This window comes from Solenopsis invicta, chromosome 5 (genome assembly GCF_016802725.1).
Source record: "Solenopsis invicta isolate M01_SB chromosome 5, UNIL_Sinv_3.0, whole genome shotgun sequence".
NCBI classification, from domain to species: Eukaryota; Metazoa; Arthropoda; class Insecta; order Hymenoptera; family Formicidae; genus Solenopsis; species Solenopsis invicta.
The window spans coordinates 10991646-11018011 of record NC_052668.1 but is presented as its reverse complement, the minus strand read 5'-3'; the positions used below and the strand labels follow the sequence as shown (position 1 = coordinate 11018011).

General features: G+C 33.4%; 2 protein-coding genes across 4 annotated transcripts; both read left to right on the top strand.

Moving 5' to 3' along the window:
• Positions 1 to 1661: 1661 nt before the first annotated feature.
• On the top strand, positions 1662 to 26048 carry LOC105197000 (acyl-CoA Delta(11) desaturase). Of its 3 annotated transcripts, XM_039449510.1 has the most exons (6): positions 1662 to 1907; positions 10237 to 10473; positions 18286 to 18416; positions 20446 to 20651; positions 25133 to 25318; positions 25521 to 26048. In XM_039449510.1, exons 2-6 carry the CDS (start codon positions 10260 to 10262, stop codon positions 25843 to 25845), a joined length of 1062 nt encoding a protein of 353 aa, XP_039305444.1. In that variant the 5' UTR covers positions 1662 to 1907; positions 10237 to 10259; the 3' UTR covers positions 25846 to 26048. The 3 variants fall into 3 exon arrangements, with proteins under 3 accessions (XP_039305444.1, XP_039305445.1, XP_039305446.1); XM_039449511.1 differs by lacking the exon at positions 10237 to 10473 and having other exon boundaries at positions 1717 to 1907; XM_039449512.1 differs by lacking the exons at positions 1662 to 1907; positions 10237 to 10473 and adding an exon at positions 17956 to 18063.
• On the top strand, positions 2949 to 7846 carry LOC120357828. The gene is made up of 8 exons (XM_039449489.1): positions 2949 to 3343; positions 3568 to 3676; positions 3813 to 4590; positions 4721 to 5306; positions 5431 to 5763; positions 5858 to 6966; positions 7048 to 7208; positions 7461 to 7846. The coding sequence occupies exons 3-6, from the start codon at positions 3817 to 3819 to the stop codon at positions 6901 to 6903; spliced, it is 2739 nt and encodes a 912-aa protein (XP_039305423.1). The 5' UTR covers positions 2949 to 3343; positions 3568 to 3676; positions 3813 to 3816; the 3' UTR covers positions 6904 to 6966; positions 7048 to 7208; positions 7461 to 7846.
• Positions 26049 to 26366: the final 318 nt, after the last annotated feature.

The window sequence follows — 26366 nt, the reverse complement described above, 5'->3', positions numbered from 1 at the left end:
AAAGCCGTTATTGCAGCCAAAGAGATGGCGACTAAATATTGAGGTCAAACATGGTACCTTCTATTCATATTTGTTAAATATTCACCGCAAACAAGATGTTTTTTTTCATTAAAAAAGTGGCCGGAAATTTTTGTCCACGTAAATTTGGATTTTTTGTAAATGAAAAAGTCATATTGCTTTAATAAACAATATATACTACATCATTGACGTTGTTTTAATGTGTCTTTTCTCATAAAAAAGTGTGGTTTATTAACTGCTTTATTTGTAAGAATGATAGAGTAAAAATGAACTGGCCGGAAATTTTTGACCGCCACTGTATATAAATACGTAAAAAAAATGAGATGGGTTGCGGACATGTCCACGGATTATATGAATACCTTTGTCTCATATGTTTTTATACTGTAAAATATGTACGTATGGTTATAATGGTTATTATACGTATCTTATATTGATCTGTGTTTATTGGGGAGGGTCGTGTGCACTAATTTTATTTATTAATACGCCCACGCACGATATTTGGTTTTACGACTTTTTTATATTCCTCGGTAATTATTATTATCTCGAGAGAGTGGCAGGTTTGACAACAAACTCCGGAGCATCATTATACGACAAATTTGAATTAATTTATTGTTATATGGGCGTCGGGCATTTGGAAGCCCGAAAAGAGTGCATACTCGCGTCTTTCAACTTCCTGATTTTACTACCCCTAATGTCTCTAGTATCAAGCAACGGTGTCATCTCAAACGCCCCATAAATTAATGAATTTATGATTTCTTAATTTGTAATATCTTATCGTTGCTTTGTAGGTCATCGTAACCTCGGAATCGGAGTGAGGTTCATTCTATAATATTAAATGAGTCATTGTTGCTCGATCCTCGTTAACTAGCATATCCGCTGTTTGCGAAGGAAAAGAATCGTTACTCCGCAGAACGTAACACCCTTTGATAAAAAAAAAATGACAACTTAGCAACGCATTTTTTTTCAAATTAATAGCAACATGCGGGAAACTTGCTGGTTAGTTTTCAGATTTTTTTTCAGTTTTTTTACTTGATATTTCTCTTATTTTTACGATACAACATATATTTTATTCTGTACATTAATAACACTGATAAAAAATATACTTTATACAGTTAGCAGCTAAAAGACTGCAACACTTTTTTTTCAATGGATTTTGGAATGTTGACTTGCTCATCGATCGGTAAACGTAATTGATTAGATCCACAGGTAAGAACCAATTACGTTTGCCGTTCAATGAGCAAGTCTACACTCCAAAAACCATCGAAGAAAATGTGTTGCAACCTTTCAGCTCTTAACTGTACATTAATAACACTAGTAAAAAAAATACATGTTTTGATTATTTTGAATTAGACAAGATTTGCTGCGTTCAGCAGACTCAAGAGTTGAATGAGCACTCGCTGTTATTGGTGTATTTTTTTAATTTAAAAGTCTGATTGGATGATCTAAAAGAATACCTCAACATGTTGAGTCTGCTGAACGCAGCCATTGTTATAGCTGTAGCAATAACGCGATGCATGGCAACTGAAATCAGGTTAGGTTACCATGCATCCTAGAAGTAAAAATCATTATAAAGCATTTCCATAATGCAATTATAATTATGTAAATTATTTCGAAAATGCTAACTTGACGGGAATAACAATTACGATCGATGGCAAGCGTAATTAACCTTTCGTAATCGCTGCACATTTAAACGATCGCCTGTGACTCAAGCTGCAAAGAGCAATACTGCACTACTGCGAAGTATCAGCGAAGAAGTCAGTAATACGAATAATACGTAACATCTCGACTTAGCAATACAATCAGCACAAGGCATCGCAATCTAAGTAGCAATACAAACTCTTCAAGAGATTCCGACCAAGTGACACCAAGTGACGCACACTACCAGAATTGTGAGCAAGTCAATTACATAAATATATACTCTAACGCTTTCAAACGGACTTATTCCTCCTTAAGATTGTGATCCTGGCTAATCCTGGCGTTCTCGAGCTTAGGTTTGACTCGCAATCAGTGCGCTAAGTGCATGAACGCCGAGCATTACGCTTGTGCCAATCATTATACTATCGTATCCTAACGGCACAAGATATTTCTTATAGAATTTTGAGTATTGAAAATGATACCGCAAGTCAATTTTTACGAGCACGTTAAATTTCCGAAATAATTGAGGTTTAATATGCAAAAAGGCTTTTTTGCAATATTTGAAATTTTTTTGTAAAAAAAATCAATGTTATCTTGAAATTCTGTTAAGAAGTCATAAATATGTAATGTTCATTCTCTATAAAATGCATTTCTTTAAATTTCGATATCTTACTTTTTAGACAAAATATAAAGGATTTTAGTATATAGGCTGTACCTTAAAAAGCGTCCACTAACGTAGTATTATTCCTTGCTAAAAACTGAATCCTGAGCCATTTTTTTCTATAATACTTAATAAAGCAGTAATTATTAAGTAAAGCTAATCCAAACAGCGCCGTCCTTTAAACAGACATACGGTGAAGTTGCAGATGCAACTAACAACATATCGGCCAGCGCTCATATATGTACAGTCGTGAGCTAAAAAGTTGCAACATATTTTCTTTGGTGATTTTTGGAATGTAGACTTGCTCATCGATCGGCGAACGTAATTGGTTAGATCCACAGGTAAGAACCAATTACGTTCGCCGTTTAATGAGCAAGTCTACATTCCAAAAACCATTAAAAAAATGTGTTGAAGCTTTTAGCTTACGATTGGACACCCACGGTTATTAATTCTGTCCCTCGGAAAATTTTCCAAACTAAGAAATCACTATCTTTCTACATACTTGCAGTTCATGATTAACATAAAAATTATTAATTAAATGACGTTGGAACAATAACAATACAATAATTTAATAATAGTTTAATAGTTTTTAAAAATTTATCTCTAATTTATATCTTTTTTTTCAACACAAGAAATTATTAATCTTCAAAACTCGAGTTTGCGGATTAACTTCCGAAAATTTATTGCATTTGACATAAAGGTTACTTCGCCTTTATGTCAAATGCGGTTACAAGCGGCCGGCGCGACCGTAAGCAGGCCCAATGAACTCTTATGGGAAAATTTCGTCTAGTATTTCAGCGCCATCTAATAGTTTACCCTCTATAATTGTGAACTACGTATCCGGCCATGCGGTGCCATGCGGGATCATTTGGGATCATTTGGAATTGTTTGGAATCATTGTGCAGTGCGGTTGTGTTGTGTTGTGCAGTGTAACGTGGTGTTTTTAATTGCCCTGGCAGTTACTGGTGTATTGAAATCGACTGAATCGAATTGAGCGTTAACGATTATTAACGATTGTTAACGACATCGGTAAGTATAAATGAGCAAATGGATTAATTTAAAGAATAGGTTACATATTTGTATTTGTTGATTTTGACACGAGCGAATTATGTCTTAATTATTTATTAGTTGATTTTTAGTATTTTTAGTATTTTCATACATAAATTTCTTCATATTTTTAACATTTTTATTCATGCATATGTTAATTTTAGTCATATATGTTTAAAAAGAAATATATGAATTTGATTCTTTAGATTTTTGGATCTTGGAGTACAAAGATTCTTCAGGGAATCTTATTTTGGAGATACCTAATATCTACTTGGATAACTAATAGCTGTGGAACCAGATACAGAAAAAAATTGGGTAAGTCATCATGCATAATTTTGTTGAATTTATTATATATTGAAAATTATATAGAGTATATAAAACCATTCTTCTTCTGCACTAATTGATTTTTTTATTGTTTATTTATAAAAAAATTTATATCTTTTGTCTTTAGAAAAATGGTGAAAGCTTGTTGCGTTCCTAACTGCAAGTCAGGTGTTAAAGTTCCTTCGCATAAATTTCCCAAAGATGCAGAAAGATGCTCAGCATGGATAAAAAATTTGAAATTGTATGACTTGCAGAATTATTGTGCTAATGAATTGCAAAAATATAAAGTATGCCATAAGCATTTCTCGGAGAAAGATTATAGCTGCTCTCAACGTAACCGATTTCTGCTGAAAACAGCAGTACCTGCTTTGATAATGGAAAATAATGATGTGGACAATATTGCAACGGATAATAATGTGCAATCCGTACCACCACAGATTGAACAGGCAGATATTGAACAGCCGCAAAGTGAACAGCCACAGATTGAGCAACCACAAATTGAACAACCACACATTGGTCAACGTGTAATAGACATGGAAAGAACATTGCAACAGCACAATGAATTATTAGTGCATCATGACGGTCTGTTGCAAAATGAACAAGCATCGTTAAACCAAATGTTTGAGAAGAGGATACAAAATTTGGAAACACAGTTCGCAAATACATCCAAAGGAAGAAGACCAAATTTACGACATATTACACGTGTTGTTCATCTCAGTCCGAGAGCAAAGTCATTGCATATTATGAACGTAAAATTGAGACGTAAAAATAGAGACTTGAAGCGTCTTGCAATAAATTATAAAAAAAACAAAGGCACAATTTCTTTCACACATACAAACGCAAGTAATACTGTGAAAGAGAAATTCGTCAATATGATTGTAAGGAATAATGACGTTCCTGTTCAGGTACTTAACATTCAGTATAACAGCTAATATCCTTTCATGTTCCTTTACCTAATAATGTTTTATTATAATTTGTATACACACACACGTTTTATTATAAATTTGATCAGTTTGATAAAATCTTTTTCTTCAGGCCCGAAGATATACTATTGAGGATAAAATATTTTGCATAAATATATATAAGAGATCCCGTGCATGCTATACTTTTTTAAGTAAATATTTAAGTTGCCCATCTATTTCCACCTTGAATTCACAACTGAACAACATTCCTATTAGAGCTGGATGTACTCGTTTAATAGTAAAGTATCTGGAACAAATAGCGTTGGATCTGAAAGACAGCAGAGACAAATATGTTGCTCTCATTTGGGACGAAATTTCATTACAACCAGCTTTATACTACAATAAAAAGCAAGATCGAATCATTGGCTTTGAGGACTGGGGAATGAGAAGAACAAGAAAAATTGCTGACCATGCTATAGTTTTCTATCTTCGGTGTCTTAAATCTGGAAACAAGATGCCTTTGGGATACGGTTTTTGTGAGAGCACTACAAAAACGCATCAACTCATTCGATGCGTGAAACAATGGCTAGTGAACATTTCTGCATCGGGATTAATACCTGTGGCTGTTGTATGCGATCAGGGTGGTACCAATATGGCTGCAATTAACAGTTTAATTTCTGATTCCAATAAAATTCGCATTATGAAGAATTTACCTACAAGTAAGTACATAATTTACAAGACAATGTACACTTTTCTATTACTTATATCGCTCCATATTTATGATTTTTATTAAATTTGTTTCTAATATGTAATAAAGACTTTGAATATTTTCGTTTGTTTCAGGTAATAGTTTTATGATAAAAAACCATAAAGTAATACCTGTGTATGATTACGTACACTTGATAAAGGGTACCAGAAATAATCTTCTCACAAAGGATTTAGATACTGACACAAGAATATCGTGTGCTTTAAACAAAAAATACGCATCTTGGGATGATATTCAAAAAGCGTACGACATTGATAAAAATTCTCTTATGAGATACCGACAAATGGAGAAAATAACTGAGAAGCACATTATTCCCAAGCTAATCCCCAAAATGAGGGTTAAATACGCAACTCAAGTATTTAGTCGCACAGTGTCAAATTTTATGGATGTTATATTAAATGTAAATGGAGGTAAATAAGTATATGAATAAATAACTATAAGTAAATTTTAAAATAATATCAAAAATATCTAAGAATAATTTTGTCTGTATTTTGTTTGTTGCAGGAGTTGTCCCAACACAACAAGGAGACATGATTATGTCCAAAAGTGCATCCACAACTTGCGAATTTGTCAGATTTATGAATGATTTATTTGATTCATTCAATGGCAAACATCAGCAAGGATTAAGTAGTATAATAACGGCTACTAGTGGACACTGTGCATTTTGGCAAGAAGCCTGTAAAAAAATCAAAAATATGCGTTACGTTGAAAAACTGACTAAAAAAATTCCTAGTAAGACTGCACCTAATTTAAAAAACTGGATTTGGACTATGAAAGGCACACAAGAAATATGGAAAACACTTCGTGCTGCTAAATTTGAATCGCTCAATTTAAAATTTTTGAACCAAGACCCGGCTGAAAATTTTTTCAGCCAGATAAGAAGCAACGGATTTGCTAACAGAAATCCAAGTTGCGAACAATTTGAAGGTGGATTTAAAACATTACTTATTTGTAATTTATCTTCCAAACATTCCATCGGAGCTAACTGTAAAGATACTACAGAAGGCTCGACATTGGCTTTGACTCATTTGATGAATCTGTCTCAGACAATGAAAGAAATGAACGATTCTGAAAACACACAATATGAAGAAGTAGAATGTAATGAGTCAGCAATACCAAGAAGTGATATAAATGAGAAATTACTTAACGAAAAAAAAATCATTGACATTATTAGACGCAAAGAACTTGTTGCGCAATGTGAGAAATGTGCCAAGAATCATACAAACGCACAAACTTTAATTGAAATTGAAAAGGCTATCGAAATTTTAGAGCAGCAATTTCCTGAGATATGCCATAAAATTAAAATACTAGAAAAAACAAGAAAAATTCTAGAAAATCAATGTTTTCTTACGTGTTCCGTACAATGTACACACTTAAAAGAAACATTAATATTGATAACCGCAGAAGAATTTCTCAAAGCTTGGTGCAAATTTATGAATAATATTCTGTGCCGAAAAATCAATGTCCACTCTGATAATTTCATGTATAAAATAGCTGCGAGAATGTCAAACAAATATGGAAAGAAAATGAAACCCGAATCTAGAATATAGATAAATGTTCCAATGTCTATATGATTAAATATACAATCAGCATAGTATCTTTGGAAAGGAAAGGTAAGTTAAATTGCACGATTTATCTAAGAGTATATGTTACATATATTACAATTTACTAACAATCTTGGAATATGTTGACAGAATCCTAAATATAATGTGAGCGTAATACTTAGCGGAGATTTTAACATCGGATCGGCCCATGATCGAAGCTACCAGAGACAGTGATAATTGGCCCATGATTAAAACTACCAGAGACAGCGATAATTGGGACATGGAGATTCATGAATCAACGAGATTAAGAAGTAGGTAGAATTCGCAACAGATTACGTAATTGTGTTATAAAATACAATTTTTTAAAATACAATTTTGTCTTTAATAATAATAAAGAAAATTGAGAGCTTAATGAATTTGTCATTTTGAGAATACAAAGAAGGATATTCAAAATTTTCAAATATAATTTGGTTGAAAACTACAAAATATTCCATGTTTTCCATGACACATTACGTGTCTGTCTGGATCATAAATTTTTATTAATTTGTGTTTTCTTTTTGCAGAGCTGGACATATTATTACATTTGGTACTGCAGCATGGTAATAACAGCCTGTCGACGGAGAACCCACGCGATGACACGCCAAGGCGAAACGAGGACGCAGAAAAGAGAATATTCCGGAAATACTCAGTGGGGCTTTAAGAGTAGTTTTTTTAGTTTTACCTAAGAGAGAGAGAGAGAGAAAGGACTAAAGTTACACGAATTAAATAAAAATATAAACAGTCAAGTATATTTAAATTGACATACCCAAGTCGCTGGTTTGTACAAAATGCATTATGTTATCTCATAATTTTCATAAAGATTTTGGTTAGATTTCTTTTTAAGGAATACGTTAATTCTTTTTCTTTTTGAATTATTATACTATATAAATAAAATGTATTTATAAATTTATTACGTGTTTTTAATTTTACCTGATTCACTAATAATTTTTATAATTTTAATAACAAAAAAGGGTAAAAATGCCATGCATTTTTATCGACTATTCATGCTGTTTTACCTTGTAGTTCACACTTATAGAGGGTAAACTATTAGATGGCGCTGAAATACTAGACGAAAAAATAACACGGGAGTTTGACGACTCTGACCGTAAGCTCTGACGTTACGTTAAACATGAACTGCATGTATGTAGAAAGATGGTGACTTCTCAGTTTGGAAAATTTTCCGAGGGACAGAATCGATGACCGTGGGTGTACACCCAGCGTGTTTGATTCTGTCAATGGAGAAATTTTCTAAACTGAGAAGTCGCTATCTTTCTACATATTTGCAGTTCATGATTAACGTAACGACACAGAACATATACTATGAGAAATGAAAGCTCTGTACGCTCTGTACTTAACATGGGAAACAAAAAGCAAGACACTGCCATCTGGTGGTGAAGTGGGAAATTAAATAAACTGTAGAAGGGAGTAAGGGGGTCTTCAGGAGAGAGAACATAGAATCTTATTTAAGCAGGCAATAACCATTAACTTATGCCAGAACCAATAAAGTTCATTATTAGGATTTTAATGCTTCTGTTTACCGAGGTCTCGATAAACAGTAGTCTTGAAATTCTAGTATTGAACTTTACCGGATTCTGCATTAATTGTTATTACCTAGCTGCATAAACCGTTGCTCTGCATTGTCGGAGAGACCAATTCATCAATGCTACTATACGAAAATCAAGTGAGCACATGCTCACTCTTACCAACTTACATCAAGGCATTTTCTGATTGGTCATTTTAACTCCCATTTTCAAGTGGGCCCCACTTTTTCCGTGTTACCGGAAACCGCTATATTAGTTTTACCCCCGTGCGTAACGACTAATAAGCTCTAGTTGTTACATTAATCATGAGCTGCGAGTATGTAGAAAGATAGCGAATGTTTAATTTGGAAAATTTCTCCATGGACAGAATCAAACACACTGGGTGTACAGTTTGTGCCAGGTATGCCTGGGGTTTGATTCTAGGGTTCACGTTTTGTTCTTAGTTGTTTTTACGCTCATGACTATTATAACCGGATGCTGCGTCAGCAATCATGAATGTATCGTAATGTTAGTAAATTATGTTTTGACAGCCGGCTGATGTAACCTCTCAGTTTTGATCGGTGAAATCTCTAAAATATTCCAAAGCTTAATTGAAAGGAACCGGATCATTCGTCTTACGAGTTCTTTTTTTTACAATTCTTACAATCAAGAACCATTAGTTGGTGGAAGAGTTTTAAAAAACAGGGCTTTATTTTTTAGAAGATAGCTTCGCAGTTTAGATCATATTTCATCAAAAGCTATTTAAAATTAAAAAATAAGGATGTACTATAAGTTAAACTGAGATGAAAGTTAATCTGCATCGGTGGAAATAGGCACTAAAGTTGGTAGCGCTGTGATTAACTTTGATGCGTTGTAAATAGGAACAGTTGATTTTGTGATTATCTTATTGCCTTGACCAGAGAGATTATTTTAATTTCTTTTATTTGAATAATACGTGATGAGAATTATTTATAAAATAATTCTTATTGTGTATTATTTATTTAAATAGCCTATAGGTTACTCTCCAACTACTTAATGTGAACAGAATAAACTTTATTATGCACTAGTGCCCACAAATACATTTAATCTAATTTATTAATATATTATTGATAAATTATAATTAATCAAAACTTACGATTTTTAGCTTTATGTAATTATTTTGGAAGTATTAATCTTATTAAGCTTTACTTCCTATTTTACAATAAAAATTTTTATTATTGAATACTATTTTAATAAATAATACGCAATAAGAATTATTTTATAAATAATTGAAGTAAAAAAAAAAAATTAAAACAACTACTCTGCTAGTCAAGGCAACTGGAGTAATCACAGAAGTCAATTGTACCATTACGGAATGCATCAAAGTTAGTTACAACGTTACTAATTTAATTTTATAAATAAAAGGAATACTTTCCACAGATCTATCGGAACACACTCATTATATGTATATCGTATTTATTAATATAGCAAGATGACGTGATGTATTTCTATTTTAATGTCAACTGCTTTCTAAGTTGTTTTTGTCATTTCGTAAGATTTTGAAATTAAAATTATGTGAATTAAACAAGCAAATTTTATCTTATTTTTTCTTACTTATATTTCAATGTAGCAGTACGTTAAGTATTCAGAATAATATGAATAATTAAAGAGAGACAGCATAATAAATAGTTTAGGCAAATAAAAAAAAGTTTAACATTTATTCAATGTAATCAATGTATATAATAATACAGAATTACTTATTAAAATTTTTAATGAAAAATAATGGGAATTTGTTATGTAGCTGTTAACAGATTTTACACAACAATGGCGCCGAATATAACAATTAAATCAACAGGAGTACTATTCGAAGATGAGACTCTTGGCGAACCGCAAGTAGTTGAAGAGCTGAAGGATAAATCTAAATATGTTAGGCGCATTGAGTGGAAAAGAGTAATATTTTTCTCGTTTCTACATCTCGGTGCCCTTTTCGGCGTTTATCTTTTATTCACATCTGTCAAATTTGCTACCATTTTATTTGGTGAGTGATATGATTTTTATTGCGTGGCGTAACGTATCCTTTATTTAATCACAAAATAATTATATAATAAAATAATATTTTTATTTAACGAAGAAATTAAAATCACATAAAGTATTATTCCATCAATCACACATTATTTGCTACGATACAATTAAATCCAATCAATATATTATCTCGTTAATGTATTTGTTGTAGCAGACTCTATTTACTTTATACTAAAGCTTCAACACAAGCAATTAACGGGATGTTAATTAAAACGGTCAAAATACAACAAATTCCACATATTCATAACTCTTTCGATATCCAGTGATGAAAATTTTTTTCTGATTTTGTTTAGACTAATTTATTTATTATCGTAATTAGCGGTGCAGTCATTATGGTAAAGATGTCTATTATGAAATACTTTTTTTCAAAAGCTTACAATTTATTTAATTTATACCATTAACTCCTGTTTTTATAATTAAATTATAGTAAATATATTTAAGTTTTATCGCCAAAAGTTAGCAATTGATAATAGTTATAGTTTGTTGTATATGAAATTTTTTGTCAAAAATGCCGATTTTGCTAATTAAAGAAAAGGGTTCCTATTCTGAGACACAAAGGTTTTTTTTATATGAAATTGGTCTTATTGACTTGGATATTACTAGGTTCAAATTAGGCTCCCGACTCAAAATCTAGTTGACCAAACAAAAAGCTCTTTTGATACTCTAAAACTTTTGTATGTAATATTTTTCTCCAAAATCAATTTTATTAGAGATATTTTAAAGTCTCAGTACTAATGCTGAAAGCCATAACTTTCAAGCCTCATAATTCAAAAGTCCTCAATGAAAAACTTCGTTATAGCATTTTGGAAAGCTTTCGAAGTCAGAATATGCAGTAAATAGGGATTTTTGAGTGTCTTATATTACAAGTTTCACGCTTTGCGATTTCACGATCACCAAATCTAATATTTTTCATACAGCACAGAAAATTGAAGCAACATTGCAGCAATGTTGCAATGTTGCAGATTGCAATGCAATATTACGGAGACCTTGCAGGAACATAAATTAACAATATGCTTGCAATATCTCATTGCTTAACAGGATGCTATACTGACGGAAATTACCGACCATTACAGTGTTCATTAATTTTTGAATTGGCTTTACAGATCACAAAATCCTTTTGTAAAATAAAAGTACGCACCAAAACAAAGTCTGCTCTGGTAAATTGTATGAGAAAATCGATCAAAAAGTTAAAAATTCATTTATTTTCGACTCGTGGATCTGTCAACCAAGGTTAATTTTTGTTATTTACTGACGTTCTGTAGCTCGTATGTATAAAATGAGACCAGGGCGAACTTCAGAAAACTCTAACACACAACACTGACTGTGTATCGTTTCAGTCAACAACCTAACAAAAAAGTTTAATAGGTGAACAGCTGTACGTGTTCAAATTTCGCTTAGCGCACGTAAACGATGGCAAGAAGAGCAGTGGCTGTAGTTGATAGGTCTTTTCGCAGATGGCGAAATAATCGAAATAGTCACTAGCATCCTCTTAAGAGGATGCTATAGTGACCGAAGAACTTCCTCGACGTCGGCATTGCAGATTATTTTTCGAGGGAGACCAGGCTATCGCTCTTTGTCCAACGCATAGATCTGTCTTTGTTTTTCGATTATTTCGCCATCTGCGAAAAGACCTATCAACTACAGCCACTGCTCTTCTTGCCATCGTTTACGTGCGCTAAGCGAAATTTGGACACGTACAGCTGTTCACCTATTAAACTTTTTTGTTAGGTTGTTGACTGAAACGATACACAGTCAGTGTTGTGTTAGAGTTTTCTGAAGTTCGCCCTGGTCTCATTTTATACATACGAGCTACAGAACGTCAGTAAATAACAAAAATTAACCTTGGTTGACAGATCCACGAGTCGAAAATAAATGAATTTTTAGCTTTTTGATCGATTTTCTCATAAAATTTACCAGAGCAGACTTTGTTTTGGTGCGTACTTTTATTTTGCGAAAGGATTTTGTGATCTGTAAAGCCACCCTGCCTGCACCGGACGTAACAGAGACGTGCTGTTCTGATCACAAAGTCGCAGAAAATATGATACGTCTTGTGCACGTCGCTGCGACGTAACTAAATAATTTGAATGTTTTAATTAATTAGCTGTTTGTTGAATTTTCTTTTGTATTATGACTTATATTTTAAAGATAAATAACATTTCACTTTTTAAAAATGATGTTTTTCATTTAATGTAATTAAATTTAATACGTAATTGTGAAAACGTTACGTAGAGTAATGTACAGTTGGGAAATACTATCGCGGTATCCGGCTATCCGGTAAAAATCACTATCCGATGCATCTCTCATAATAATTTCCTTAACCATGCAATCATAGTCACAAATACTTTTTTCTCTGCGTATAGTAGTACACGAAACCGTCACTAGATGGTTGTTATGGCGTTTTCTCGTAAGAAAGAAAATACATAAATGGTATAAAAGGCGAAGCATTATAAGATTTTTCATCGATGTTTTATTAGAGTAGAATAATTTTTCTGATGAATTCCCTTGAAAATGAAATCAAGTGGAAGATGTTTTAATTTACTATGTGATTAAAACTAACCTTTTTAAACTTCCAATATTTGGAACCATTATAAACATAATAGATGTAACCATACATAAAAAATAGAATATTATAATTCAGAATTACTATAATTTATAGATCGCACCCAAAACCACCATAAATTACAGTTGAATTATGGTAATTGCAATCATTCTCTTCTCTCAGTGTAAAACTATTATACATTTTATCTAGCAAGTATTTTACGTACATAATGCAGTAAAAACCAATCTTAATTTTTCAAAATTCGTCGATAATTTTCAGGTCACAATTAGTGCATAAGTCACAAAATACACGTCATTACAACGTCGCTGTCACCAGAAATGGGGATGTTAGTTACGTCTCAGCGACGTCTCAATTACGTTTCAAACACCAGTTGAGACGTCGCTGAGACGTAACATGCGACGAGTTAGCACGTCACAGCGACGTGCTTGTTACGTTTGGTGCAGGCAGGGCAATTCAAAAATTAATGAACACTGTAATGTTCGGTAATTTTCGTCAGTATAGCATCCTCTTAAAAACTTTGAGGAGTTTTTATCCATCGGAATTAAAAAATAAGCATTTTCTAAATCTAATTTTGCTAAAAAATTTTCTTTTGAGATTAAATTTGCTGCAGTACGATGATTCTCTAATTTAAAATGTTTTGTTTTTATAAATTTATTAAGTTTCTTTAGATTTATAATAAATCTAAAAGTTCCATCTGGTTTTGGGACTAAAAAATAAGATGATATAAATTTTAAATTTTCCACCGTACAATGCCTGACTGCTCCTAATAATAAAAGTTTATCTATTTCTTTTCCAACATCCTCCAAGGTCTGAGAACCTTGTAATAAAGGTGCCTTCGGCACGGAGTTTTGGCTAGGTTGTGTTTCAAATAGGATTAAATAACCCTTGACGCAATTTAAAACAAACTTATTTTTTGTAAATTGTTTCCATTCTCTTAAAAAAAAATTTAGTCGTCCAGCTATTCTTCTTACCTCTAATGTCTGTAGTGGCTTGATTTTGTCGACTTTTTGTCACTCTAGTATGGGTTCTTCTGATGGTTCTTGTATTGTAGCGACCTTTAGGGCCCCTTTGACTTCTGAGCCTGCTGCAAAATAGCCCCTGGATTTTTTCGGCAAGCTCCTCCGGTTTTCCTGATTCGTTAGTTTAAAAGATTTTTTTGTCTGGTGTTGTGGGGCAAGATCTTCTACCACTTTTCCTAGAGATTTTGTTTGTTTTAGTCTTTTAAACAATTCATTTCCAACAAGATCGGATGTTATTTCTGATTTTTTAGAAGATCTCTATATTTTTCATCAATACCCGGGATAATAAAAGCTCTTCTCATAATCAAGTATTGATAATGTAAGCCTGCCATTAGTTTTCTGGCATTTCCTAAATATTGTAACAATTTACTAAAAATTTCACTTTCTTCTAGTTCTAATATTTCGGAAATACTTTTTGCCACCGCAATTATAGCGAAACCTAGAGCATTTTGAGTTGCGACAAAATGTTTGTTTCTGTTCTTAGCCGTTCCAGACATACAGGGTGATTCAAAATAACCTATTGGTCCCGAAGCTTGCATATTCGTAATTGAATTCTGAGACGATTTTTCCTTTTGCAAAAATTTGTCCGAAGCTTAGTTTTCAAGTTACAATAAGAATTAGTTAGCGTATGACGGGTCAGGTACAAGTGGTAGACAGGGGCGGCACGACTCACTGTTACACGCGGGTGTTTCCGTGGGGCACCTCCTGTGCTCAAATGACTGACAAAAGTACATGGACAGCACATTTCTATTTAAACTGTCTTTCTCTCTCTCTTTCTCTCTCTCTCTCTCTCTCTCTCTCTCTCTCTCTGTCACTTTAATTATGTTACATTTAACTTGTCAAATTTCGATCTGTCATCCGGCCGTCAAATATCGGGATGACCGTAAAATCTTCAAGTAAGTTTACATTATTATAATAAATGTACGCCCGAGAATAATAAAATATAATGCAAATTAGATTACTTAAATGTACACTTGCAAGTTAAAAGTAGCACTTTTAAAACGCACAAAAAGGAAAGGAGAAAGAGAGAGAGAGAGAGAGAGAGAGAGAGAGAGAGAGAGAGAGAGAGAGAGAGAGAGAGAGAGAGAGTTTAAATAGGAATGTGCTGTCCATGTACTTTTGTTAGTCATTTGAGCGCAGGAGGTGCCCCACAGAAATACCCGCGTGTAACAGTGAGTCGCGCCGCCCCTGTCTACCACTTGTACCTGACCCGTCATACGCTAACTAATTCTTATTGTAACTTGAAAACTAAGCTCCGGACAAATTTTTGCAAAAGGAAAAATCGTCTTAGAATTCGATTACGAATATGCCAGCTTCGGGACCAATAGGTTATTTTGAATCACCCTGTATAATGGTTGTAAAGTTGTAAGGTTGTCAGGAGGATTTGAATGAGGCGCCTGGAAGGAGAAAGTCTGGAAGACACTTCAAAAGCTATGCCTGAATCAAAGGAGAGGGAGGCGGAAACAAAGGGCAACAAAAAGATTTTTCAATGGAAATACAAACATAAGTACTACTTGAATTTTGTTTTAGAAAAAATTAATAATGTCACCACTTGGATTAAATTGATTTTGTACTGGGTTAGTATAGAAAAATTTTTTTGTTAAAATACAAAAATATTACAACTTGGGTTTTAAAAAAAGAAAAATAAAAATTTGAGATGCGTTTATTATACAACAGTTATTTCAAAATAATATATGCTCTTTATAATTGGCGCAATTTAAAGATTTCACACATTTTTTTGAATACGTACCACTTGGATTAAAATAGGAAAATTTTTCAAGGAGAATACAAAGTACATTGTAATGCTTCGATTTTGTAGAATTAGCAGATTTAATTTTGTAGATTTAAAGTTAAACGATTTGGGATATAATGTCTGTAGGTGTATGTAGTAATAAAGAAATTAATTAAGAACTCGAGTGAGCTTTCTAACAGTTTAATATCAACCGTTCGGTTTTCTTATAAGACGCCCGAGTTACAAGATACGTGTTGAGGCTAGAGGATACTTGGCGAGAGAGCGCGTTTCTTCTCTCGCCCGCTTTATATAAGCTCCGAATAACCGTTTGGTCCGCAAATTCGAAGCTGTTTATTATTTCTTTTGTTTGCAAATCTTTTCTACTCTGTATATCCTTCTGTCGGGTTGCTTGTTACTTACGCATGTTTATCTTACTACCGAATAAATTATTTGTTTCTCTGAATAATATTATTTTTGAATTTTCGGTTGGGCAAATGGCGAACGGTCGCCACAACGTAATTACCACAAGAGTTAGCATAAAAAATTTTTTCTGTTAAAATACAAAAACAGTACTATTTGGGTTTTGAAGAAAAATTAAAGATAAGCTGCGCGCACACACATATTTTGGTACATCATGATGCAGTACTAACGGTACTGGAAGGGAAATATACCGTTGAATGAGCAAGAACCGGTTTGAAGTGTTACTAAAAATTATTCGTTTTGATGATGCAGTGACCAGACCAGCACGTCGAAAAAACGATGCATCCGCATCTTTTGCTGAGCTCTTTAATTCTTTCATAGAGCGGTGTCAAGCTATTTATGCTATTAGCATTGTGTATGTATTGATGAAATGTTGCTGGCGTTTCGAGGAAGATGCCGATTTAAAATGTACATGCCAAAGAAACCGGCAAAATATGGCATAAAAATTCAATGTCTTACAGATGCAAGGGATATCTGCTCAATGTTTATATATATCTAGGAAGAAAATCTAATAAGCTAAACTTACCATTTGAATGTCATCGTCTAAAGAAACCGACGCAAGCTGTAATGCACCTCATATCTTCAATAGAAGGATCTAACCAAAACGTAACAACTGATAATTGGTGCACTTCTATTGAGCTGCTAGAGCTACTGAAAAAGAAACAGCTAACGGTTGTAGGAACTTTGAAAAAAAATCAAAGAGAAATACATCTAGAATTTTTGCCAGTTTGTCGACGAGACGTTGAGTCAACTATTTTAGGATTTACAAAAGATATCACTATATCTTCATATGTGCCAAAATCAAATAAAGCAGTGATCACCCTGTCAAGTATGCACCACATGCCAAATGTTGACCAAACCATCAAAAAATCAGAAATAATACTTTTTTATAACCAAACTAAAATTGGAGTGGACTTACTCGACCAAAGATGCTCCAATTACTCCACAGATCGTCACACTCGCAGATGGCCTTTGGCAGTATTTTACAGATTGCTTGACAATTCGGCCTCAAACTGCTACGTCGTGAGCTCAAGCTTATCTGCACAAACTCAAGCAAAAGATTGAAAGCAGGTTTAAGTTCATCAAAAGATTAGCTGAACAGTTCACCAGACTATTCATGGAGTGGTGAGCTGTTGAAAAAATATAAAAGTGTAACAAGATATCAAAATCTCGCTTCGATGATTTCTCTACTTTAACGAGGAAACCACTCATCAGCAATTCCAAGTAGCAGCGGTGCTAAAGAAAGATTGGCGTTTCGAAAAAACTGTTCAACTTGCGACTATAAAAAGAGACGGAGAACACAATACATGTGTTTCGAATGCAAGACACTAATTTGCCTTGAATGTTTAAACAAGTTGTGCATTGACTGTCGTAAAAAACTATAACTTAAATGCCTGCAATTTTATTTAAATGTTAATTATAGCAAAAAAAATTTTTTTTGCAATGTTTGATGATTACTTAATAATTTAAAAAATGTATAAAAAAGTTCCTATTCTTTAAGATTATTTTTGTAGATCTCATTTTCCAAATATGTTAATTTGTAAGCCTAAAATAAGAGATGTTAAACACTCTTTGAGATTTTAAAAAATATTGTTTTTTAATGTGTTTTTCTCTTTCTAATAAATAATTTAATATGTCTTTAAACTATTTTTAAATCAATAGCAAACCCTTACTTAAAAAATTTCACAAACGAAAGTAATTTTACTCCCGCGTCCACTGAATGCAGGGTAGGTGGTTGTGTGACAAAAACTGGTGGTAGGTAGTTAAGGGTCTTAATTAAAATCATCTAGATAAAGATAATATAAATTACATTCTGCTTACGCAACATTCTATTACGAATAAATTTTCTGTTCTGAGTTATTAATCATATTTCTTGTAATGTAATTCGTTATTAAGTAATTCAATAAGAATTGATGATTATCGAAGCAAATCGACGCAAGACCCCTGAGTGTACCAATATGATTTTCTTGATTGCAGTAATTTTCTTATCTGAAATCAGCTTGATGGGAATCACAGCTGGAAATCATCGACTGTGGGCACACCGATCTTATAAAGCCAAGTGGCCTCTCCAGCTGCTGCTTGTTATTATGAGCACTATAGCGTTTCAGGTAAGTAGGTTTCACAGAAACTAAAGAGCAGTTAATAAATAAGAATTTTCGTGAAAAATAAAATCCTCTAATAATACATAATTAGTTTTCTCACGACGGATTTTAACACTAAGAGTTTGATCGAAGATTGATAAGATTTATTAATATTTACGATATAACAATCAATTGAACAAGAAAAAATCGATTTTTTCCTGCAGCTAGTGAGATATAATAAATACAATCGATGTAAGCATAAAACACGCGTCGCGTGTAAGAAATGAAAAAATAACGATCCAACGCGTCCTTAAATGTTGGCCAAATAAATGATCTTTTGTTAAGAAAAAATGTATTTGTTCTTATAAGATTGAGAATATAAAAGGTGGAAGTAGACATGAACGTAAATTTCCGGTATTTTTTAATTATCGCGATACACAGTCTGTCTAATAAAAACGTAGTTGGCCTAGTTTATAAAAAAATTTAATTATCTAAATTTAAAAATGTATAGGTATATTTTATTTGATTAGCGCTAAAATGCAATTACAATATGTTCAATAAGTACCGGCGTCAATATGATGACTGACTGACATCGAGGTGTACTTTGAACTAATTATAAGTTCACGATAAAAATATCTTTACGAGGGCAGTCCGATAAGTACTTAGCCTACAAAAGAAAAACGAAAATTTTGGAAAAGTGGCGATTTATTTCTCAACATAGTCTCCTTTTAGCTCGATACACTTGACTCAGCGATGCTCCAGCTTCTTTAACCCATCTGAAAAATACGTTTTCTCGAGGTCTGCAAAGTAGGCTTCCGTGGCGGCGATGACCTCCTCATTCGACTCAAATTTCTGCCCGGCGAGTGACTTTTTCAAGTTTGGAAACAAAAAAAGTCGCGCGGGGCCAAATCTGGAGAATACGGTGGATGGGGCAGCAGTTCGTAGTGCAATTCGACCAATTTGGCCGTGGCGACGGCAGAGGTGTGAGCCGGTGCGTTGTCATGGTGGAAAAGCACTTTTTTCTTCGCCAAATGAGGCCGTTTTTTCTGTAATTTGGTGTCGAATCGGCCCAATAATTCGGCATAGTAGAGCCCTGTGACCGTTTTGCCTTCTCCAGGTAGTCGATGTAGATCACACCTTGTGAATCTCAGAAAACGGTGACCATCACCTTTCCGGCCGATAGGACAGTCTTCGCCTTCTTCGGAGCATGTTTGCCAGGTGAAGTCCACTGTTTCAACTGTTCCTTGGTCTCTGGTGTGTACCAATGGATCCATGTTTCGTCGACGGTTACGAAACGACGCAGAAACTCCTTCGGATTGCGCTAAACAGCGTCAAACACTGCTCTGAAGTGGTCTCACGGTTGCGCTTGTTGTCCGGAGTGAGCAAACGCGGCACCCATCGCGCCGACAGCTTTCTCATGCCCAAAATTTCATGCAGGATATGACCCACGCGGTCTTTTGAGATGCCTACTGTTTCAGCTATCTCGCGCACCTTCAATCGGCGGTCTGCCAATACGAGATCGTGGATTTTTGTCACGTTATCCTCCGTCGTAGCCATTTTCGAGGCACCTGGGCGTGGCTCATCAAAAACCGACGTGCGACCACGTTGAAACTCATTAAACCAATTTTTGACGGTCGCCATCGAAGGAGAAGAGTCATCGTACACAGCATCCAAGCGTTCTTTGATTTTGCTGCGCGATTTCCCTTCCAAAAACAAGAATTGAATCACCGACCGATATTGCTCTTTTTCCATTTTTCTAAAATCCGCGGACACGCCCGCTTCCACACGCGATCAAAACAAAACTATGAGTCCGATTCAGCTGAAATTTTGACAGTAGCCGTCTACGAGAATGTACTATACGATAGTAAATCTCTCTTGCGATACTGGCACCATTGGGCAGTGAGGCTAAGTACTTATCGGACCGCCCTCGTACAATCCGTGTTTTTAAATTTTTGCCACCTCAATGAGCAGATAATATTTTTTAAATGTGCGATTAAATTAATAATTAGGACGTTCTATATTAGTATCTATTAAAATATAAGTTTGTTGAATCTAGTTCGATGTGATCCATTGGTCCAGAGATCATAGGGTTCACCACAAATACAGTGAAACTGACGCCGATCCGCATAATGCTAAAAGAGGTTTCTTCTTCGCACATGTGGGCTGGCTGGTTTGCAGGAAACATTCAGAAGTCAAGAAAAAAGGCAAAGAAATTGACATAAGCGATCTTGAAAGCAATCCAATATTAGCATTCCAAAAGAAGTACGTGTCAATATTAGTCGAAATAATGTTTCGTTAAACAAATATCTATAGAGGAAAGAAGGGAGTTGTGGAATACTGATTTGTTTTTTGACAATATCTCAGTAAATATTTACGCGACACAATTTTAATCAACTCAATTTACTAACCATAGAGTTCTATCATTCTTCTTACAAGTAAAAGTTTATTGACTATGTACAACAAACATAATTTGCAATTTACTGAAGAAGGAAAAAAGGGTGCATGTGAAATAGCAGGGGGATCGTAGAATACTAACAACTAATGTCATGAAAGTTACTTTTATTTATAAAATATATATAAATTAATGATTTTCCGTAGATTTTATACACAAAACAGTTTGCCACAAAATAAGATTTTACGAATATTTCATAAAACATATTTTATTAAACAAAAAATTTTTTGATAACGTTATGGCTTAAATATTTTTTTAAATAAAATTTAAAACTTGTTAAAGTAATTTTTTTACTTCTAATAAACATTATATAGTCGTGAGCTAAAAGGTTGCAACACATTTTCTTTGATGGTAGATAGTTTGATGCTTAATTGGTTGGATCCACAGGTAAGAACCAATGACTTTCGCCGTTTGATGAGCAAGTCTACATTTCAAAAACAATCAAAGAAAATGTGTTACAACTTTTTAGCTCTCGACTATACAATATCTACAATAAGCTAACTTCATAATACAATAATATCTAGCTAACTTCATTGATAACTAATGAGAGAACGTGTAAACGAATAATACCATTTATCTATTTTTTTTTAAATAGAACAATTAATGATAATTATACTCTTTAAACCAAGCTTGGTAAATAAGAAGTTTATGTGTGAGAGTTGATATCATATCATGTTGTAGTTATTGAGAACTAAGGTAACAAACCGTTTGTTTTCCTGAACTTCCTGAATTAGTGCACTTAAAATAAAATAGATATATATTCGAAAGTTAGTGAAAGCAAGAAGGAACGTTTCAGTGCAGTCTAGTGCAGGAATAGAAAACAAGCCTAAAGGTTTCGGCGAAACGGTTCCCTCCGTTTTTTGCCAACCAAAGGTTGGCAGCAGTCGGTCGTAAAAATTTAATAATATTATTTGAAATTCACATTCAAGCCGTTTGTTTTCTGTTCCTGAACTCTCTAAATAAGTGTACACTTAAAATGAAATAGATAGATGTTTCAAAGTTAGCGAAAGCAAGAAGGAACGTTCCAGTGCAAGTCTAATGCAGGAATAGAAAACAAGCCTAAGGTTTCTAAGGTAAAAGTTAAAAAATTAATATGTAACATCCCACATAGCAATGAATCTCATCAGGATATTCTATTTTGATTGGATTGATCCTATTCTGATCCAAAATGTAAAATCATCCATAGGATGTCCTTAAGACATTTGTAATTGCCATTAAAGTCTTTAGTATATCTTATTCTGATCTGAGAAAAAAATTTTTTTATTACTAATAATATATAAATCCTAACAGCACAAAACGTTCTCAGGATGATCCTGAATCCGTTCTGAATGTCCAGGGACGTGAATAGGATAGGTTTAGAGCGTTACAACATCTCATGGACGTCCTTAAGACGTCCCTACGAGATTTGCTGTCTGGATTATAAACATGTCAAACGCGTATGATTTTGATAACCCCTATGATTTTTTCATCTGCGGGACTATTTCATTGAGCTATATGTAAATACTTAAGTTTTTGAATAGCATATATTAACTATTTAAAACTTGTGCTTTTGCTTTTTTGATTTGAAAGTTCGAAATTTCTATCTTAAACACAGTACTATTGAGAAACATAAATATTATCGATAGACAAAATAAGTCCATGGATGAAAAAACCTCGATTTACATCCCAATGAGCAAACAATATTTCTAAATGTTTTTTAAATGTTTTTTTAATAATTTTTTTATATTTAATTTAATTATTGTATTATATTGGCATATATTTCTAGTTGCATTCTTATTTAAACAAATAACAGAAGTTATTTCAGATGCTATTTTGCATTTGTAAAAATCACATAAAAATTATAATTTTATATATATTTATATAAATAAAATTTATATAAATATGCTTTAATTATACAGTTCATCTTTTTAATAATATATATTCACCTAATCTATCAGTTATACAGGGTGCGAGAAAAGTTCCGGGACGGCGAAATATCTCGAAAACTAAGCATTTTAGGAAAAAGTGTTTCAGACAAAAGTTGTAGGGTTTAAAAAGATCTATTTACTGATCTTATCAGTTTGACCTTGGATGGCGTCGCCAAGGTCAGATCGAAATTACATTAACTTTTTTAAATGGAACACCTAACTTTTTATTGCATATTCTTGTAGCTTATCTCGAGACCTTTCCAAAACATTACAAGAAAGTTTATTTTCGTTGAGTACTTTTCGAGTTGTGAGGCTTGAAAGCTACAGTGTACTGTAGTGTGGGTCCAGCCACTCTTGCCTTAACTGGCCGGACACACGCCACACTTGCCTTAACTGGCCGGACACACGCCACACTTCCCTTAACTGGCCGGACACACGCCACACTTGCCTTAACTGGCCGGACTCACACGCCACTCTTGCCTTAACTGGCTGGACCCACACTACAGTACACTGTAGCTTTCAAGCCTCACAACTCGGAAAGTACTCAACGAAAATAAACTTTCTTGTAATGTTTTGGAAAGGTCTCGAGATAAGCTACAAGAATATGCAATAAAAAGTTAGGTGTTCCATTTAAAAAAGTTAATGTAATTTCGATCTGACCTTGGCGACGCCATCCAAGGTCAAACTGATAAGATCAGTAAATAGATCTTTTTAAACCCTACAACTTTTGTCTGAAACACTTTTTCCTAAAATGCTTAGTTTTCGAGATATTTCGCCGTCCCGGAACTTTTCTCGTACCCTGTATAAATGTATTAGCATAAAGTGTTCACAGATCATCACGAGGGATCCAGTTCGCAGCAGTCGTAGAAGTCGAGCATCGTTCACCGCGGTCACAACTTGGATGGGTGACCGCTTGGGAATTTCCGAAAAAAAATTCCCAAGATTTTTTTTTGCGAAAAATGTTTTTTAAAATGTTACAAAAATATTGTTTTGTTCATTGGAATTATGTGGTGCAATAATATTTAGGTAAATATTTCGGAAAAATTCATAGAATTAGAAAGTCCTAAAAGTTATTTTAAGACATCCATTGGACATTCTCAGGATCAAATTTGATTATCCAAAGACATCCTGAAGATATCTGAATTACGATATCCTAGGGCTCTACATAGCGGATATTGAGACATCCACAGGATATCCTTAGGACCTCTTAAGTTTATCTAAGCACATCCTTAGGATATTAGAAATCCCTTGACATATATCCGCAGGATATCCCTGGGATCAAGTTTTGTTATGTGGGATACTTTTCAAAATTATATAGAGAGTGTACACCTGTAAAAATTTCTGCTACCTACAAAACTAAAAGTCAATCTTATAAAAATACGAATACAAATGACCAGTAATAATTCTATAATGTCTAAATAAATTGTAACAAAATAATTTTAACGGATGCTTTTAGAATTTAACGCGAATTATACGAGATATCATGATATTTCACCATTCCAGGGGGTCAATCATGTAATTTCACGTGAACCTTTTCACGTTTTACTCCTCACTTTTCATTTTTCACTTATAGAGAATTTACGTGAATTTTTTCACGCAAAAATATTTTGTATTTGATTAAATACGCCAAAGTTTAGTTTGGGTTTCAAAATTCATCTTTTTACTAGTTAAAAAAATTAAATAATAAATATAAAATATTTTATAAATTTCAAGATTTAATTGTTACTGAAGCACATACATTTGTCTTGGTTCATACTTTTCTATTTTTATTTTATTGATTTCTAATCGCTTCAGCGGCATTTTTTTTCCAAGTTAAAAATTTATTTATGTAAAAAAAAAATTGTAAAGAGATATAATATATTCCTGAATAAACATGTTTTTTAGTTATGTTGCATAAACTTAATTTACAAATATAATATTATTTATTTTTAATGATTTATAGTGTACTAATTACTTTATTATGTTGTAATCTAATATTAAAAATTTGTAATTTAATATAAACTGTGCTTTTCAAAATTAACTTGTTTTAGTTTTTCATTTATGCAAATTTTAACGTAAATTAATGCAATATCATACCAAAGAGATTTAATTTCTTCAATACTAGTAAAACTGTTATCACATTTGCATTCTAATTCCGAAGTACATTTATTAATTCCCTAAATTTTCACCTTTTTGCCACCAAGGCTGATGGCGAAAAAGTTCACGTGAAAAAGTTCATATTTCCGCTCATGAGTGATCCCGTGAAATCGTACATGATCATGCAGTTCACGTGAAACTTTTCACTTTTTACGTTTCCGCCCTAGGGAAAATGTTACATGATCGACTCCCAGATAGATTCTACGACAAGCGTCCTTTTTTTAATAAATTATTATTTGTTATTTTAGATATTATAACATACTGGTGCTATTGCTCTGCTTTATTTTACCAACCGTCATTCCGGTCGTGTTTTGGGGCGAGACATGGACAAATGCTTACTTTATTCCGACCGTATTCCGTCATATTTTGACGTTACATATAACATGGCTGGTAAATTCCGCGGCTCATATGTTTGGCAACAAACCTTACGACAGGTAAGTGTCAATCGGTTAAGACAATGTACGAGTGTATTTTTTAAATCAAATTTTATACTTTCTCAACTTCATTTTTGGAGAAGAAAATCAAAGTTTCTATTCTTTGTTCCTTAAGTCTTTATTAGTCTTATGTAAAGAACTTATTTTTGGAGCAGTAAAATTAGCGTTCAATTATAGGCAATTGCTTTATTGTTTGTTATAGACATATTAATCCAGCGGAGAACAAAGGTGTTGCCATGCTCACCCTCGGTGAAGGATGGCACAATTACCACCACGTATTTCCTTGGGATTATAAGGCGGCCGAACTCGGCAATTACAGGCTCAATTTCACGACAGCCTTCATCGACTTCTGCGCGAAGATCGGTTGGGCCTATGATTTAAAAACCGTATCCGAGGAAACGATAAGGAAACGTGTGGAGAGAACGGGCGACGGTAGCCATGAGTTATGGGGTTGGGGCGATAAAGATCAAACGCAAGAGGAAAGAGAAGCAGCGATAGTGACGCATCATCACACAAAGGTGCAATAGAATCTTGTGGGTGTGCGTGCAAGATTTTTGACAAAATAAATTTTTTTCTCATTTGTCTACGGATTATAAATTAATTTGTTTGGACAAATTTTATAATATTAAAAATACCATTTATTTGAATCGATCTTCGAGGATTTACGTCTCGACCGTCGTATTTAAATTGCGATATATATTTTAATTACGTAATAAAATTCAAAAACTAACTTAGTATATTTCATAATAAAAATCTTAGGAAACCGCTCGTATTTTGAATAAACAAAAAGTATAATATTAGAACGGTCAAATTAACGAGCACAATTAAGTAAGCAATTTGAGTTACAATAATATAATTAGTTAAGTAATACAATTAATTAGGGACCACGTTCGCCATCTAAAGAATCACAGACGGTATGCGACACACGATGTTTTTTTATAAAAAAAAGAGAATTTAGGGAATAATCTTCAGATAATTGAAACAAAATGAAATTTTAATTACTACATATATGTACTTTATAGGCTGATGAAGGCTAAGTAAAGCCAAA